Source organism: Rattus norvegicus, chromosome 13, assembly GCF_036323735.1.
Source record: "Rattus norvegicus strain BN/NHsdMcwi chromosome 13, GRCr8, whole genome shotgun sequence".
NCBI lineage: Eukaryota > Metazoa > Chordata > Mammalia > Rodentia > Muridae > Rattus > Rattus norvegicus.
The window spans coordinates 89310897-89329778 of NC_086031.1; the positions used below are offsets into that span (position 1 = coordinate 89310897).

The window sequence follows — 18882 nt, forward strand, 5'->3', positions numbered from 1 at the left end:
GCAATTTTATCAAGGTTTTTATTTCTTTTATTGATTGTTGCATGTCTTAAATGGCAGATAACTCAGTTTGCAGGAAAATGACAACACTGTGAGGCTGAGATATGTTTAAATTAATAAATGTCGAAACCCGTGGAAAGTCAACATAGAATGAAACAAAACAACATAATTTCTGGCTTCTGTAAGACATGAGTGTGGTGCACTGGCTACAGGAGAGAAGAGGAAACTGACAGTGGACTTCTCTTTGCATCTTTCGTGCAAAGCTTTCTCATTCAATATCTCTTCTTCCAAGAACACTGTGAGTACATTCTGGATTCAACTGGTGGGTGTCTCAAAAAAGGCTTGAAGTTCCTAGAGACTGGATGTGAGAACCATCCTCATCAGATCTGCTTGCTTGATGCCTGTTTCTGATTCTCTTAGAAGATCTCAAGCCCCCAAGGAACGTTTGTGATAGGAGCCAAGGGTGAACTCGCAGAGGCTGGATAAATGCACTCTGAGTGCACCACAATCCTTTGCTACCCAAGGACACAAGTGCAGAATTCAGTTTTTATGGCACATGATGCCAGGATCACATAGAATCCTAGAGTATCTTTATTTGTTCTATAACTTAATAGTATACCTATAAAATAATTACATTATACTTATAGCTTTTCTTCATTTATAAACAAGACAAAATTTAAATACAATTTGAGCCATTCAAAGGTAAACTGTATACATACAATAAGCCAAGAAATAGCCTCAGACCATAGCATATCATATAGCCTTCATGGGTACACCCACGATTGGGATCAAAAAAGAGTGCTCATGTATATACTTTGTGGGTTCCTAACTTAACTTTTCTTGTTAATGTGTGGGTCCCATTAATAGAATAACATAGGCTGGCTTTGCAGCTGGGTGTGAGAATCTTCTCCTCAGCCTCTGGTTACACGTTATCATCCTCCATTAAGGACACTCATAATCTCCTTCACAGCTTTTCTGCTGCATGTTCTGCTCTGGCTCTAGCTTGACCTTTTCTGCTAAAAGTGTAAAACTGTAGCTCTGACTTCTAGCCCCCTCTTCACTTTTTGCCCTCATCCCTGGGGTTTCCAGCCCTCTGTGATTTTTTTCCACTTCCCCTCCTTTCTCTCTCCTGTTCCCAGGCTGGGCGCTCTCATTTCTGAAGCTAAAATCCCCTTCAAAACCACACACTCTGTACTTGGGGTCACTGTGTGGCAGACGTAACTAAACTAGAAAACCTGCATTGCAATACAGGCAAAAGGCTCCATGACACACCCTCCCCAGCTCATCACAACCCTCTTTCTCCAAGTGGCAGACTGGAGAGCCAACATCATTGCTAAGTACCCAGAAGCTTGAGTCTCCATCAGCTTATGGATCATCTCTCTCACATACTAGGAAACCCGTTCTTGGCAAGAGCGTGGACTCAGAAATGATCAACCCAAGGGTTTTAGCATATTCTGATTCCCACCAATGGCTTCTCATTCACATTTGTCAGATTCCGTACATGCCATGCACAGGGAGGCCTCCCCGGGAAAAATTGCACAAAGAGAACTTGAGTGTAATTTTGAAGGAAAATAAATAATTTAAAGTCCTCACGTCAAAAGACCACACTACAGAGACTTCAACAACTCCTCAGCAAAACTGAAGATGGCTGAAATGTTTCTTGGTATTTTTAGGGGTCTACTCTTTGTAAAGGCAGCTGTCCTCTGAGGGACAGTTCACCTACGTTACTACCCTCTATATTTGCTCTATATTTCTGCCTGTGTCAAAAAAAGTCTCCATACCGTATATTCTTCCATATCATTTAATAGAAAATATTTGTTTGCTTTGTGTAATGGCAGTGAAAACAGTACCAGGTCTCATCTCACATGTGCCTTTCAAGATTTACAGCTTCCTAGTGACTCCTCTGTATGTGCCATCTGTCCTAATCCGATTTCTACACTATGCGACAAAGCTTTATTTAGTGTCTTCTGTGATGTATTAAAAGTAAAATCATGACGTGTCCCACCTCCCTGCTTAATCTGGAAAAAAGTGGGGGGGGGGGCAGTGAATTGCTGACCTGGCAGTTTTTCCACAGATCACTCCATGCTTATACTCTCTATTCAGAATGGTGCAGCAAAGCTAGAGTCCAAACACGTGACTTGATATATGAATATGTTGATAATACTTTTAACTGTTTTTTTTAACGTGATAGGTCAATTATAAAACTGACATTAATACAGAAACCTTGTGAGTGATACCATGGCAGCGGGAATAGCATGCGCACCAGAGTTTATCTTGAGCTTTAGATGGAGTCTATGAGGAGGAAAAAAGACATGGTGGTGTCCAGAGGTGTGGGGAGTCTTGCCTGCTCAGTACAGTTCCTAGGGAAGTCCATTTCCTGATCCACTTAGCTCGGCTTGTCCTCATGGGTACCAGGTTTATTCCCGGACCCCTTGCAGGTGAGCATCTCCTTTAGAGATGCTGCCCGCATAGGCATTACAGCAGCGGCAGAGCTGGGCAGCTCCCAGGTCAGAAGAACGAATTTCCACACCACAGAGGTCTGGTGGCCAACAAAAGTTTGCAACAGAAGAGTCATGCATCCTTCACCAGGGGAAGGGTCAAGCTGGAGTGTAGGATGTGGCCAGGGAAAGACTGGCTTTTCCACATGGTGGAAACGTCAATCCCGGATGGCAGTGCATCTCCTGAAAAGTCCTGTCGAGTTTCTGGGAGTGGAGTTTACCAACATCTTCTGTGTCCGATCCGCAACATGGATTTGGAGACACAAGTGTAGCCTGGGGTGGATCGGGGACACGTCGACAAAGCTTCACTTGTGGTCCGTATTTGTGACAAGGACGCTGTTAGCCCTAAGAGATGCATTTGCTGCTGACAGGGACACCGGACAGATTGTGAGTGAGCTCAACAGAAGTGGCGGTGGTGCAACCCAGGGGGAAGGGTGCTCAAGGCTGAGCTTGCATCCTGCCGCGGTGAGTTCACTGCTTGTCAGAGTCACTGAGGTTCACCGACATGCACCGGCAATGCTTCACCTTCTGGATCTTCTTGATTCGGAAAGGTGGATCGAGACCCGGGCATTCGAGCTCCACGATGACAGAGGTGACACGCTGGGGCTTGCAGAAAGCGCAGGATTGGAAGGAGTCCTCCTCCTTTTTCACGTGTCGTGGGATGTAGAAGGAGTTGCACTGGCCATAGCAAAAGCGGTTGAGGATGGTGCGGCTGCGGCAACCCTCCTCGCTCACCGTCTGCCGCAGTGGCTGCGTCTTGCACCAGTCACTCTTCAGGTACTTGCGCTCGGTGACCACCAGGGCCTCCTGGCTGGAGGCCAGCACCTCCTTGATCTGGTGATGCCATCTCTCTGAGTTGTTGGTGCTACCATCCTTGTAAGGCGAGGGGATGGCGCCCGCAGGCCTGTTCTTCCGTGTTTCGGCTACCTTTACCAGCACAGCCACCAGGAGCAAGGTCAGCGAGAGCTTCCAGAACATCCTGCAATGAAAAAGGAGCTGGTCAGGAAGGGTTATCGGGTGGACATCCATCTTTTTCTCTTAGTGCTTATGGCTGGATACCCAGAAATTAAATAGTACAACAGCAGGCAGCTATGAGCACACTACACAGTACCCTATAACCAGTATGTTTTACCATATTAGGAGAATGTTGTGTGGTGATATGGAAAGTGTCCCTCGTAGCTCCTGCTATTTAAACATTTAGGTCTCGGCTGGTGAGTCACTAGGGTAGTGTTGTTGTAAAATTATATTAAATGGTTTTCTTTTACCCCACTGGGTCTGGCACTGTAGTGCTCCAAGATATCTGCTAGATATCTTGCCAGAAATACACACCCAAACTCCGAGTCTCTGGCCCAGTGTCTCTGCCGCCACAAACTCAGTTCTCCAAAGGAAAGAACGCACAACACAAAAACCTCTGATCCAATTGATAAGATATAATTGCCCACCTAAACATACAAAGTCCTACAAACATCCATCCCTTAAGAACATTCATAACAACCTGTAAATCTTAACGTCAGCCTCCATGTTCTCACCGAGGCCTCTCTGCAGACCCCTCCAGTCTCCCGTCTTTTTCGTTCCAGTCTCCTCCTCTTCCCTCAAACTTTTCTCCCTCCCATCCTTCCTTCTCAATGACAGGCCTCATTCTCTCTTGTAACTGCCTCACCAGTATGACATCATCCCACAGGGTAGATAGTTGCTGCTACTTCCTGTCTCTTCTCTCCTTCCTTCTGCTGCCGAGTCCCACCTGAATTACTGCCACCATACCTTTCTTGAAGAGTCAGGCTGTATCCCTTTACACTGTAAGCCAAAATAAACCCTCTCTTAAGACATAGCTACATAGTCAGGTATTTTGTCACAACAACAAAAAAAAGTATCATTGCTATAGCATACATTGAACAATGTCAGAGAAAAATAAAAAGCCAGTAGTGTTAATGGAGCCCAAAGCCAAGGTACATTATTAGTAACAATAGCACAGCCAAGGTATGTTGTTAGCAACGATCACACCCAGGATATACTTTACAGGTGTGCACAATGTAGGTTAATGCTAGCTTAATTGCTTGACATTTGACTCTCTCAGCAGTTCATCTGTGTCTCAAAACAGCCCTAGGGCTCTACCCACTGTGGATTTTCTACTCCACAGTGAAGTAAGCTGAGACCCACAGAGGTTGAGCCCTTCATCCCAGATTTCATTCTTCAAACTTTAAGTTCATGCTGCCATTTAGTATTAGAATAGCTAGTACTTACTGGTTCCTAAAGTCTATCAAAAGCTTTTCCTTTTCCTTTCAAGATACGTAAATGTAACTAATAGAGTTGCAAAAACTGGGTATGACTGCCTTCCCAACTTCACAGATGAGGAAACAGGCTTGGTAAAGCTATGCAGCTTGCCAAAAATCACAAAGCCAGTATATGAAGTATTTGAATCCTGGCATCCCAGCTATTATATTGACTTTCATGAAAGTAGCTAGCTCTTTCTTAAAAAGTTATGTTAAAATGCTTATGCTTAATCACAATGTGTGTCACTCTTACAAGTCCAGGTCTAAGCGACAAGTGACTTTGTACCTCATCTCAAAGATGACATCTTCTGTCTTCAACTACATCTAGAGAACTGAGCCTAGAGTCAACACTTTCAGGGGCTTTGTTAACACCAATATTTTCCTGCTACAGTTATACTGTCAAACATCCTCCAGACTCTATGTGAGTCCCTCCAACCCCAGGTTTGCATGTGGAGGACTCATTCAGATGTAGAACCTGGTAGGAAGCCTTTGTGGGTTTGCACTTGAAAGAGACTGAGGGACGAGCATCCTTTCTTCTCTCTTTTGGGACTGACACGGTAAGCAGCTTTCTCTGCTGCATACCCCTTCCTTAACCCACCACTTCTCCATGGACTCATCTATGGACTGAACCCTTCAAAACCGTGAGCCAGGATAGACCTTTCATCTTTCTCGGTTTCTTGGCTTTGTAAAAGAAAACTGACTGCCAGGAGGTGTGGGGATAGGAGGAAAATGCATATATTATGCTTAGGGAAGGAACTGGGATAGTCTGGGTAATTTGAAGTTTAGGGTAGAAGAGTCCCCTAAAATCTGAAAAGGGTAGGCTAAGGAGATAGCTCAGAGGGTAGGTGCTTCCTGTGAAAGCCTAAAGACTTGTTTTTGCATCCCCAGCAACCATGTAAATAAATGCCTAGCATGAAGGTGCATACCTGGGATGCCAGGCTGGTTGGCAGAGAGAAAAGGATTCAGGGCTCACTGAGAAGCCCATCTAGACAATCTAGCCAAGCACAGAGCCCTGGGTTCATGAAAGATAGAGAAGAAAAATCGAAAAAGAATCTGTCCTGGTGATGATGCTACCAGAAACACAGGCTACTTTTAGAGAACATGGAGACGCCATTAACCAACAGGGAGAAACATTAGAGAGCTGAGAAAGAGAGAAAGGATTTGCTTTTTCCTGTTACTATAAAAACATTTGTCCACCACAATTATTAAATTTTAAGTCCAAGTTTCTTTTAAGGGCTTTTCTCACGCTTCCCTGGTTCTACACATGAAGTGTCATATGATAATGGCCACACGTCCACCAGACCCATGGCAAGAGTTGAGACTTGGACTCGTTCAACATATTGAGTCTGTGGAGTGATTTGTGATCTCAATCGCCTCTTAAAAGGAGTCTTTTGGTTCTACTTTAATAATTTCCAAAATTATTAACACTCTAAGTAAACAAAATGAAAAGTTTTCAAGTCTCATCCAGGAAAGATTTATGGTCAGCCTAGTCCTCAGCTCCTAGCTCCAACAACAACTTATCATGAACTCTTGGTTCGGCTCAAACTTCAGGCTTCTCCTTCAGCAGCTTCTCACTGTCGTCAGGGAGAAGGGAGCTAAAACATGCCCAGATCGATTTGGGGCAGAAACTCTTCGTGTGAACAGTATTCGAAGTGGTGATTAGTAACAGGCATTCGTTGAACACTTGAAAATGGCATGCGAACATCTGGCATCCATCCCTGGAAGCGCTGTCTCCCAGGAACTGAGGAAGTAGAGTAAACTTCCAACTTTTAGGAAAAGGAACGATATTGATGAAATCTACATAACTGGGACAAGTCTGGCTCTCCTCCCCAACCCAACTCTCTTACACACATAACTTGTGACACATGTGGCAGTAAGAGACTGGCGAAGGACATGGCCTCTCAGTGCTAGAACGGGTAAAACAGTTACCTCTTTTGGTACAATGACTGTTGGGGAGGTGTCCTTATTCCTAGGGACAGTTAAGCCAGCTGCTCCTGTAAGGGTGACAGGAGGAGAGAAGAGGTGCCTACCTGTTCTTCAGTTTCTCATCTATCCCGTACGTATCAGTGTGACCTGAGTGTAGTATTTCAATGCTGTTCTGGACCTCTTAGCTATTCAGAGAAGTGGCTGGCATACAACCACCTCTCAGGAATGCTGTTCCAACTGCCAGTAACGACAGCATGAGGATACTTCATTTTACCCTCACATCTTGTGTTTGGCTTGTATCATAAGAAACTCATAAATAACTCCTGTTGGTTTTATTAACCATCCTTCTGGCCTGACAATGTTGTCAATTTGCAAAGTGTGCCAGGACTATAAATGCTGATGGCCTAAGCAGACTAGGTTGGCCAAAGTTGATTGTATAAAGAGAGAGCTGGTCGTGGAAGTATTTCCCCTAAGTGAACGCCCTTAGGCCTGACCTTTGAAGCCAGAGCAGCCTACCACCTAGGCAGTCAAATAATAAGTCCTTCCTATCAACTCTTCATAGAACAGCCAAGGCAGACAGAAGGGAAGCTTCTCTCACAGTACACATCTAAGTTCTAGAAAAGGCATGATAGAACTGAGTGTTTAGGCATATGCAGATATGCCAAAGCCAAGGATCCAGGGAAGCTGGGGACCGAACCCTCAGAGTGACCTTAATGGAGTTTAGACATCAGGACAAGGATGTACTAGACTGTACAGGTAGGAGAGAGAATAGAATGGGGCAGAACATTTTCTATATCCTAAGAATTCCAGAACACCAGAAGATGAAGGAAAACATAGGAGACAAACTTCTCATCTACCCAACGAAGCAAACGCTAACCAATCAAAACAGTGCAAATGCAACCCCACGGCCATATTAATCTTCAGGGATTGTTGCTTATAGGCCTTCTCCAGCTACAGCTAAGGGCTGTTTAGCTCCTTATATAACTCTCTAGAGACACAAACACTGTAAATATGTTTGTGCTGGACCAATGGCACACACACTCCTTTACCTGTTGCCTATAGCTGCTTTTGTGCTGTAAGGGTAGAAAGAGTAGCGGAGGCATTGACTATGATGCCCACGGTTAAAAAAAAATATTTTCTTATAGCCTTTGACAGAAAAGCTTAGACAAGCCTGTCTGTCTAACTTAATTGTTGCCTTTTCAGGGTTTGGTTCTTTGGCCTTCAAAATTTTTAACCGGCCAATGTTTCAGAGAGGCATAGAAAACAGTAAATCCTGTATGCCTACTCACCAAGATGTGAACAATGCCGGCGACGCTTCTCACCTTATTCTACAAGTCTCAATTTTGAAAACACATCCTATCAGTATCTAGAGAGGCAACGTTACAGTTCCCTCCCCCAACTCCTTCTGGATGTCCTCGCTGACACTACCAGCATTGTGCCTCTGGTCTGCGTCACACCGTCCACTGCTTATGTGTCTGCTCGTGTTTTATGCACGAGTATTGTTTGAGTGTGTGTCATGATGTTTTACATAAATAATACCACCCTCTACTTTCCATTTCGGAAATATATGCTTGAGACTTTACACCCGCGGGTACTTGCAGACATCGGTTCATACCTCTGCTGACTATTAAAATGAATCATAACCTCCATTCATCTTACTGAGGGTGCTTCTGCTTGTCTTCTGCCGTCAAGGTTGCTGCACTGGACACTTTTAATATCTGTTTATTTATGCCCGCCAGCCGTGGGCTTTTATGACTTATGTATTTATTTATTTATTTGTTGTTGTCACAGGAGATGTGGAGAAGTGCAAACACTGGGTCACAGGCTGTGCTCAGCTTCAGCTAAATGAGGTAGAGCGGGTTGCCTTCCAAGTGCTGACACCAGCATGCTTTCCCTCGGGTGGGATGTGGATCCCTGCAGTTACGCATACTTGCCAACACTTGATATTAGCACACATTACTTTTGCCTATCTGAAAAAAAGCATGCGGAAGGACGTCTTATGATTGATTTGCATGTCTCTGATTAGCAGGTCACATCGAGTTCGAACTCAGTGGTCCTCTGACTTACAAAAAGAAGGACTGATTGCACTTCATTGGAAGGTAGAAGAGTTGGGATTTTGGGAGAGGCAAACACAAACGTCCTGACTGCAAGTCTCTGAAGTGTCACGAATAGACTCTGAAGGGGCTAGCAATCTCAAAGCAGAAACATCAAGGTCTCCCGTGTGGTTTAGGAGTTTGCAATCTAAATGGATTAATTTACGTTTCCAACTGACCTGTCTGGGTCAAACTGACCATCATTCCATCCTAGGGAAAATTTCCCCTCGTCTGAGAAAAATTATATCCTGATTTTAAAGAAACATTTTCAACCACAGGAAGAAAATAATGTATGGTCATGGTTTATTTTTTTTTATTTATGGATTTCAAAAATAGCAAAGGATTCAAAGTTCTTAATCTCTCAGGAAAGTGCTGGGATGTATTTCAGGATGGGCAATGGATGCTACAGGCAATATGGCAGCAGACCGTTATATTCTGGACGGAAATGCATGAGAGAGCTCTGCAGTAGCTGTGATGTAGTAGGGAGGCGTGGCTTCTGCTTAGGACCCATGTACGAGAATGGGAAGGATGGTAATAGACCTCAGGACCTTGAGCTTCCCATACAGGATCTAGCATGGCTCATTGTTGGCTTCCTCCATTAAAATGGTGCTCGTTATCACCCACTAGACTGCACCGCTGCCGAAAGGAGTGTGGATCTGACATCAAGTCACCATCCAACAAGTCTCCATGGGTTTTTTTTGAAAGGAAGAATAATTGAAGTCTATGAAGTGTTTTGTAACCAGGGGCTTGTTCTCCCAACCATGGGGCAGCTCCTGTTGCTTCTTATTAGATAAAGAGCTTGGGCTAATGTCCGAGGAGGCTGTTCATAGCAGATACTGCACAGCCCAGTGTCGTCCCACCCTGTCAGGATGGCACAATGTTCCCAGATTGCTTTTCCCTGGGCACCTAGTATAGATTTCCTGTGTATTTATGTAAAACTCAGAGGCTTGTCTAAGAAGCTTTGAGCACAACCAAAGCTTTCTCATTCACTGTTACACTTAGCTGCCCGGCTTTGCTTGCCGGGTTTTAGGCAATCAGTTTTTAGGAATGACAGCAGCTTTTGTAATGTTTGACAAAACAGAGCCCCTGTACCTTACTTTCTCTAGACTTCATGAGAATTTCACATATCTATTGTTTCTTGGCCTTTCTAAATCTTTTTCTTGATTTCTTTCTTCCTTTCTTTTTCTTTCTTTGTTTCTTTGTTTCTTACTTCCTTCCCTCCCTCCCATCCTTCCTTCCTTCCTTCCTTCCTTCCTTCCTTCCTTCCTTCCTTCCTTCTCGGTTTTCCACAATGGGCTAAAGTTCCTTCATCCTCCATCAGGACTCCGTTTTCCTACCCTCATCTTATTACTCATCCATATTTATGAGTTCAACTCTTAGCTCTCTGCCCATGACTCTCAGATAATATACCCAACTGCCCAACGAGCATTCCTTCTATGTCCCCTGGAATCCTAGGTTCCACATATCCCATTATTCTTCAATCATTTCCCATGCATCTGCTGCTCTTCTGACCATTTCTAGCTTAGGGAACAATTCGGCTTTTTCCTTTAAGCCAAAAAGCCGAGACTGCTAATTTATAATGTCAGTACTTAGGACCTGATTCACTCTCAAAAGAAGAACCACACTTCTGTTGATGTTTGTTTTCCTAAACAGGTTCCGCTCTATGAGATCCTGACAGTCCTAGAACTCACTATGTAGACCAGGCTGGGCTCGAACCCAGAGTTTCACCTACATCTGCTTCGTGAGATTTTGAAATCACGTTGGTTTGCAGAAAATGGAGCTTATCTTCTCACACATTTAATCCATTGACATCATTCTTCCATGCCTCACTTTCACATAGCCCTGAAAACCAGGTCCTTGTCTACTGGTCCTGATGATAATCTCCTCATTGGCCTGCCTGCTCCCTGTTCCCTGATTGAGCTCTTATACACAAAATTTCTAATCAGAAAATGACTAAATTGTTCCTTTAAATTTCACCCTTTTAAAGTTTCCCATCACAAATTCAACCTCTTTGGCAATTAGCAAAGACCTTCAAGGATCTTTGTCTCTTTCTTGTCTGATCTCATGGCATCTATTCACCATCTACTCTATATGTGAAACTCACAAAACTACATGCTCAACCCTATGCGAGGGGGCTTGCTACTTCTAAATGTCGGTAAAGCTATTTCTCTTTATTATTTATGTCTTATGTATTTCATAGGGTCACTGTTAGTTACTGGGTATTATTTGAATATTAGTTTCATTGTGAAATTGTTCGTGTTTCCTAATGTTTCTAATGTTCTTTATTTCCTGTGTTCTTCATATTTTAAATACTTTCTCAGTTACAGCCAAACAACACAATATAGCCACTGTACACACGTTTTTTCTCCTACTTGAATGTAAATAATTGAAAGACTAGGTTATTTAATCTTTGTTTCCACAGTCATTTATGAGAGCTATGGGGAATGGCTTAGAATATTTATGTGTGATGAATGACTGGGCGAGAAAATGGATTTTACCTCCATTTTATAAATATAGTTTCCTATTGGTTTTTAGAGACAGGGTCTCACATCTCTCAGGCTAACCTCACTAATGCTATGCTGGTTAGGCTGGCCTTACACTTCTGATCCTCTTCTCCCCATCTACCTCCCGATTGCAAGGATTGCAGCCACGGGCTGCCACACCCATGTGAATGTGGCTTTTAAATTTCATTTTAAAAACTATGAACGGGAGGTTGGAGCTGGGTCAAGTTTTCAGTAGAAACGATTCTTGTTACACAGTCTTCAGCAGGAAAGTTAAACCCATCAAACCCATGAACCATCCAACCCAGAAACATGTACTTCTGAAAATCCCTGCAAGTCATGGGCAGTAATTCAGCATTCATTGTTTCACAGCCTCCTTTGTACGCTTCCATTTCATCCATTCCTGCTTATTCCCCGGGCCACTGACCTCATGTTCTCTGCAGTCTCTCCTTTAACAATTACAGCAACTCTGCTAGGTATCCCATTTTAGACAGGCATATTAGTGCCTACAGGTGCACAAGATGTTGTAGGTTCCAGGTGAGTTAAAGAGCAACCAGCGTACAAACCCTCAGGTAGCATTTCTTGCTCCTCTCCGAGGAAAGGCACCTATTCTAAAATAAACAGGTTCTGCATCCTGCCCCTTTGGGTGTTCCCTTCTGTACTCCTGACCATCATTTTACTTTCTAGAAGTAAGCGGTATTCATCCACGAAGCATACATGGCAAACACATCTCCCACGAGATAACTCTACAGAGGTAGGTCACCAAAGTATGTAAGTCTAAGTTTAATAACTAGATGCTAAGTTCATAGCATAGTCATGCTATTTGATCAAATACTATTTGTCACTAAAATGCTTAACTCACAGGAAATTTTTAATATTTCATGTTTTATGGCCACTGAATACAAAGTAAAGTTTAGTTGCTTACTTTCTTTCACTGAACAGACAAACAGAATGAAAGGTAAAAAAAGACTTACTAGCATAAAACCCACCAGGCCTGCTGGTGTGAAATATCTAATTATGGAGAAAAAGACATTATATAAAAATTTCCTTAAAGGAATATTTTATATATACTTCAAAAATAGGTGATAATATATATGAGAGACCTAAGATAAATTTAGAGCCTTCTAGGGATGTTCTGAGGTGAGATTTTGGTCTGAAACACTCAACTTGTGACAGTCTTTAAAGGACACTCACCGCAAATTTTAGCTGACCACTAAAAAAAGCCACAAGTTATATTTAGAAATAACAATGTTGGAGAGTCAGACATTAATGCAGGCAGAGAAGTCTATTCTTCCATTGCATGAATATGAATAGTGCAGTAACAACGCTGGGTAAGAACAGTAAGTCACCGTTTCTTTGGTTCATAAAAATTTTATGTCTGTATATAAAGGTTAGGAAAGCGCCCAAGCTCCACTCCTCTCTGATTCACTTGCTCTCGTGTCTCGTCTCTCAAGCTGTGCAAGCTCTCTTTCCTGACAGTCTTTCAAAAATACTTAGTTGGCTAATCGGCCTGAAGAGACTGGAAAACCCTGTATTAAGTAATCTAATTGAAACAAGAAGTCTGTTTTGGTTGGTGTTGCTTCTCAGGCTCTCGGCCTCCTTCAAGTTAGCTGCTATTGACAACTGATGCTGAATTCAGACAAATTGGAGGGCAAATCCAAGGCTCTGTACCAAAGAAAACAAACATAATCAGGACAACAGGGAGACTTGAAACATGCCAATGGAGATGGAGCTATGGAAAAACTGAAGAAAAAAAGTGTTGAAAACATATTAAAAATGAATACGAAAAGTAAAATCACTCTCCACTTATGGGTCCTCAGTAGGGGGCACTTTTGTTAAAGCCGTGTGCATTAACTCGCCCACTGGTTCATCATCTCTACTCTGTGCACCTCCTTAAGGCTTGACACATGAAGGGGATGATTAGTATCCTAGAGCAAGAAAGAGTTTCCTGCAACAATGGGAGTAGGAGAATATGTGATGATGTGATTGGGTTTTTTAAAAGAGCCATGAAATCAAAACGTCTGGCCTGAACCAAGGGCCTATGGGAAGAGAAGTGAAGGGAACATTTTAGAAAGTTGTGTTTTAATAGACCCAAGAATAAGGACAATGAAAAAAAATCTAGGTTATTTGGGTCAGTCAGTTGGACCTCGTGGGTGGATCTGAGTATTTAACCTAAGAGATCAGAAAAGAACTGTTCCATGGGGCAGGAAGTCTACATGCACTAGGAAAGAAAATGCCATCCGAGATGGCTTGCTGAAAGCCAAGCTACAGTTGTGTCTGGCTGCATGAGAGTAGGGAGATGTCTGGCCTGTAAAACACAACAGAATTGGCATCTTACCCAGAGTGTATGGGTGCAACTCTGGGACACACAGGCTTTCCTTCAGGGCGACCTTGCAAAAGCAGGAAGAACAAAGGCTGTCAGGAGTTCTGTGAGACAACATCTGGAAAATCTCCCCTCACTGGTGAAGATGAAGATGAACCTCCAGTGGATGGAAGTGAGGCAGGGGGGACATGAGTAAGGGGGAGATGAAAGATGGGGTCAGAGTAGTGTAGAGTACATTACATGCAAGCATGAATGGTCAACGAGCAAATCTAATGAATGAAAACTAAAGCTTTCCTAGTTGGATGGATTTGGGTCCACGTTGATGGGTCTGGAGAAGGAAGATATGGACAGGAGCACGATTGCAACAGGGGTTGGATGAACGAACAGCGAAAGGCTTTGCTTTCCAATATTGCTGATATCCTTTCAGACACTTAAGAAACGAAGTCAGTAGACTGTCTAGAAGGCTAAAAGGCAGTTTTCTTTCTTTGGATGCTAAGGATTGAGCTCAGGGCTATGGGCATGATGCATTCCACCACTTAGGTATACTCCCAGCCCTCTTTCCTCTAGTCATGTAACTGAGTTATAGTTCACACGGCATACTCTTCACCCAGTTAAAGAGCACCACCTCTAGCCCCAGGCAACCAGTTGTCCACTTTCTTTCTCTGTATAGTTGCCAATTCTGGACATAGAAAACTACCACTGTTCAGCTCTAGGAAGCTCTTAGTGAGACAAATGCTTGCTGCACTACTGGAAAAATATGGATCCCATTGCTAACACCCATATTAACAGCTGGTCACAGTGGCAGGCTTTTGTAAAAATCCCTGCACTGGGAAGGAAGAGACAGGCAGATCCCTATAACTTTCTCCCCAGCACATCAAGCCTAATTGGTGAGCTCCAATAATAGACTCCTGTCTCAAAAACTGAAGAGGAAGGCTCCTGAGAAATGACACCCCAAATCGACTTCTGCCTTCCACATGCACACACATGCACTCACACTTGTACAAGTATATATGGTCACCCACAGGAACATGCACACATTCCTGCACATAAAAATCCATACACATTCTTCTTTTTCTTTCCCTTTCTCTTTCATGTTATAGGCTCTGAACCATAATGAAAGAAATTAGGCTGAGTCACATTGAAGCGATGGACAAAATCAATCAAATATCAAGCTGGCCCAAGCCTTTCATGGACGCTTATTCTACTTCTGAGAATTCTTTTGTTTCCCTGGTGGTCAACCTTCTCTGAGTACCCTTGACTATTTTTTCTGGTAGAAAAACTCCATCGTAGACAAGAACATGTCTACCATATCCCTATAATTTAGCACATGTCTCACCACATAAAAGATGAACAATGAATACTTGTTGAACAAATGAATGGAGATCAATATTTTTGAGAAATTACAGATGTTGCATTTGCTGGTATTCAAACAGCCAGACCTATAAGTGATATTTGAGAAGGGAAAAGTCTGGGAGGTTAAAGACATCATTCCTTTGCCTTTTATTTGGGAAATAAAGCAAATTCAAGTGTACCATTCATGCAGCAAATATTTACTGAATGCACATGTGCTCATGATGTTTGGTGTCCATTCTGCATTTTATAACTCTGTTTAGATCTTTGCTTAGATCAGCCTAATTATAAATAATGTAAACAAAATGGACTTCAACTGAACTTTTGAAGTATATGCAGAGAATGTTTCTTGTTAACATCAAACAGAACCACTTCTACCTTAAGCCAAGCTTATCAAATATTTTCTAACATATTGTTTCCAAGTAATATTGGCACGTCTTTCTCAGGAACAAATTTACAGCATTTGTTATTGGTATGCAATAGAAATTCAGTAAAGAGTCTTGTGTTGCTTACATATTGCTATGAGCCAGTTATACCTGAGAACTTACTAGAAATGCAGATCATGTGTGCATGCAGTGGGAGGAATGCTGGCAATCATGATCTGAGTTAGAACCCGAGAATTAGCATTTTTACTACGCGCTCTTACTCCAGATCACAGTCAAGCGTATTTATCTAAACTGTAATTATCTTGGTTTTGGTCCACTGACAAGTGTAAACTTCATTAATTTTGTCTTCATTAATGAAGATCAGAAACAAAAGAGCAGGCATGAGGAGCAAGCAGGGGCATCATGAATGGGAACTGAGATGTAACAGCTCTTCACACACTTTGCCTGTGTTTAAAGCAAAGAGCAGCTGTGGTGAATGGTAGTGGAGAGACGGGAGAGAGATCAGTGCTCTCCCATGGGATCCCTTTCCTGTGAAGCCTGGGCGCTATGCTGTCCAGAAGAGTGCCAAGGAAAGTAGCGTTTGAACCCAAGTACTTGGTTTACTGTCTATCATTTACCCAGATGCCAAGAGTTTCCCAGGAATCAGCTTATTTGATGCTGCCATGCCCCCAACTGTCTCTCCTTTTCGCCACTTTTTCTTGATGTTTAGGTCTTTTTCAGACTAGGTACACTTTGTGAAAAGATGAAAGAACAAAAGAAGAGAGAGGCCGATGGCTCAGGGTCAAAGTTTGGATCTGCAGCGTCCACAGGAAATGCCAATAGGTGTAATGGCTTGCCTATCATCCCAGCACTTGAGAGACAGAGATGGAAACATGAGGCATGTTGGCTTGCTTGAAGAGCCTAATTCCAAAGATATGGACTCCAGCAATGCTATCTCCGTAAATAAAGGAGAATGGTCAGAGACCAAAGCAGCCCCTAACCTCAACATAAGCAAATTTGCATGCATGCACATCTGAATATTCATGCATCCACACATATGCTATTATGTATTCAAGCACACATCACACATACACACAAACAGAAAAAAATGATACAGAGTTATTATGGTAGGAGGGAGTATAAAGGTAAATTTATGTATTTCAAATAATGTAGGTGAACTTGGTGGTGGTGAAGGTACTGGAGATGGTAGTGATCATCGAGAGACCATGAGCTTTATTGGGTGGAGGTACTGAGCTTGAACTTGAGGTCCTCGCCTCATGCATTCTGAGTACAAACATCTACCACCATGATCTGTGAAATCCCAATTAAGGTACCCTGTGTTACTCCAGAGCAAAGTAACAGCCAGTGAGCAGATAGGTCATAGGAAAGCATCCCTACCCAATATGTATTCAACAAAAACAAAGAAGCAACAAGTCTACAGCTATTTAAAATGTGGATGGAAAGCAGAATGTGTAAGTTCAGGAAGAGGAAAGGCAGTGACAGTTGTCAGGGTCTGGAGAAGAAAGAATGAAAAACAGCTATTCAGTACAGGGTTTCCTTTTGTGGCAGTAAAAATGATTGTAACTAGATAGGGCTAATGACTGCAAAACATTGCAAAGGTACTAAAGGCCATTGAGTTGTGGACATGAAGATCAGTGGTTTCTCTATATTATATGTATATTTTTACAGATGGCTCTTCCCATGTTGCTCAAGCTGCCTTGAGTTCAATGGCTCAGGTCCTCAGCCTCCCAAGGAGCTGAAAATGAATACACAAAAGCACAGAACTAGGTAAAGAAACTAATGCTATGCTATCTGCATTTCATTTCAACTAAAAGAAACAATTAGTAGAGGAAGAAACTGAATGGGAATTTCAAACAAGTACTGTAAAATGACCCCTGCAAAAAGTCCCCTTGTAGAAAAAAAATCGAAATCAATAATTAAGAATTATTTCCATGAACTAGAAAATGCATGGACTGCTTCAGAGCGATATCTCTGAGAAGATGTGGATGGAAGGGTTTAGGGGGAAAGTGTTCCTGTACGTGATCCAAGTTCACTTGCTTCATTTGTAAAAAAACTTAATCTTATTTTTGTTTTACATCATTATGCTTTGGTTACAAGATGTCAAATCCAAACACAAGCATGAACAACTTTTAAGAAACACACACATAAACATACACACACATATACATACATATATATAAAACATATCTAAGAATATAGTATCTATATATATAAAATCTTTACCAGGAGAATGTTCAAAGTATTTAATTGTTGCTCTAAATTGGCTGTTTTGAACTTTTAGATGCACTAGTAATACTTGTATAATTAGTTTTAGATAATCACATTGCTCTGGATTCATCATAAATATTTCCCAGGAGATGCCTCTAATTTTGCTATATTGGCATCAAGTAGGATGCTCTCCTCTTATCTAAATAAAACACTTAAAAACAAAACAAAACAAAATAAAAGCAGTAATTTGAGTAGATAAACTTAGTCACAGACTAGCATTAAATACTCTGTAAGTTGTAGCTAAAATTTTCACCTGTTTTCCTGATACCAGAGGGCTCTTTCCTGAATTTCACAATTACTTTTTTTTATCTTGATCCAGAGTTTCCTAAATTATGGTCACAAGAAATGCAAATCTTGTACACAGCCTCTCTCCCATCCCCAACCTCCCTTGAATCAGCAGAATCAGAAACTGTAGGGATGGAGGTTGGAAGCCTAGCACTCTGCATTAAAGCAAGCTTTGCAAATAGTTCTACAGTCTTTATCTGTGACAAAGCTTATAGGGAAGGGCTTGACTTAGAAAAATGTTAGCAATTGAATGAGATTTCTAAAGCTTCTTGCTTATTCATTCAGATGCCAGAGACTTGTGAACTTTAAAAAAAAAAATGTAATCCAGAGCTCACTCTTTTTCATTCTTTTTCCTCCAGACCCTGACAACTGTCACTGCCTTTCCTCTTCCTGAACTTACTTTATATCACTGTTCATAAAAAGATATCTTAAGAATAATTCTGTATGGGAATTCATGGAAAACACACATTCATAGCTCAGCTTACTGATGGAAATTTGTTTGACCTTTCTCTTGCTGTCCTATCAAAGCCATTAGTGAGATTATTGGCTGGAATTGGATGTGTTTCCGGGGTTCCCCTCTTCAAAGAAGGTTCCAATGTGGCGTTTTCATCTATCCATAATCCTCAGCGGACATTTACTACGAATTTACTGTGTGCCATACACTGTTGTAGGCACTGTAAATAATATAAATATGTTTAATACAGTAAATTATGTTCCACTTTTCTTAGAAGCTATGTTTTACTGACAGTATTCAAATAATGCCTGGAGGTTAGTGGCTGAGAGAGGGGCATGATAGAGAGGCACAGAAAGGCCAGGAATGTAGCTCAGGGGTTCACTGCTTACTCAACATTCAACATTCATTGACCTCTAGCTCCACAAAGACAACTAAAGATGAAATTTTTAGGCCTGAAGATGATGAACCGTGTTCGTTAACACCGTATTAGATTGGGGTTCAAAGCCAGCTGGAGCTACATAATAGGATCCA

At 42.1% G+C, this 18882-nt stretch overlaps 1 protein-coding gene across 1 annotated transcript in view; it reads right to left on the minus strand.

Moving 5' to 3' along the window:
* Grem2 (gremlin 2, DAN family BMP antagonist) overlaps window positions 1-18882 on the minus strand; it is a 92960-nt gene continuing 74078 nt past the window's right edge. The window contains exon 2 of the mRNA NM_001105974.1: window positions 1-3474. Coding sequence (NP_001099444.1) covers window positions 2967-3473 — 507 coding nt within the window. The 5' untranslated portion in view covers window position 3474 and the 3' untranslated portion in view covers window positions 1-2966. The remainder of the gene's footprint in view (window positions 3475-18882) is intronic.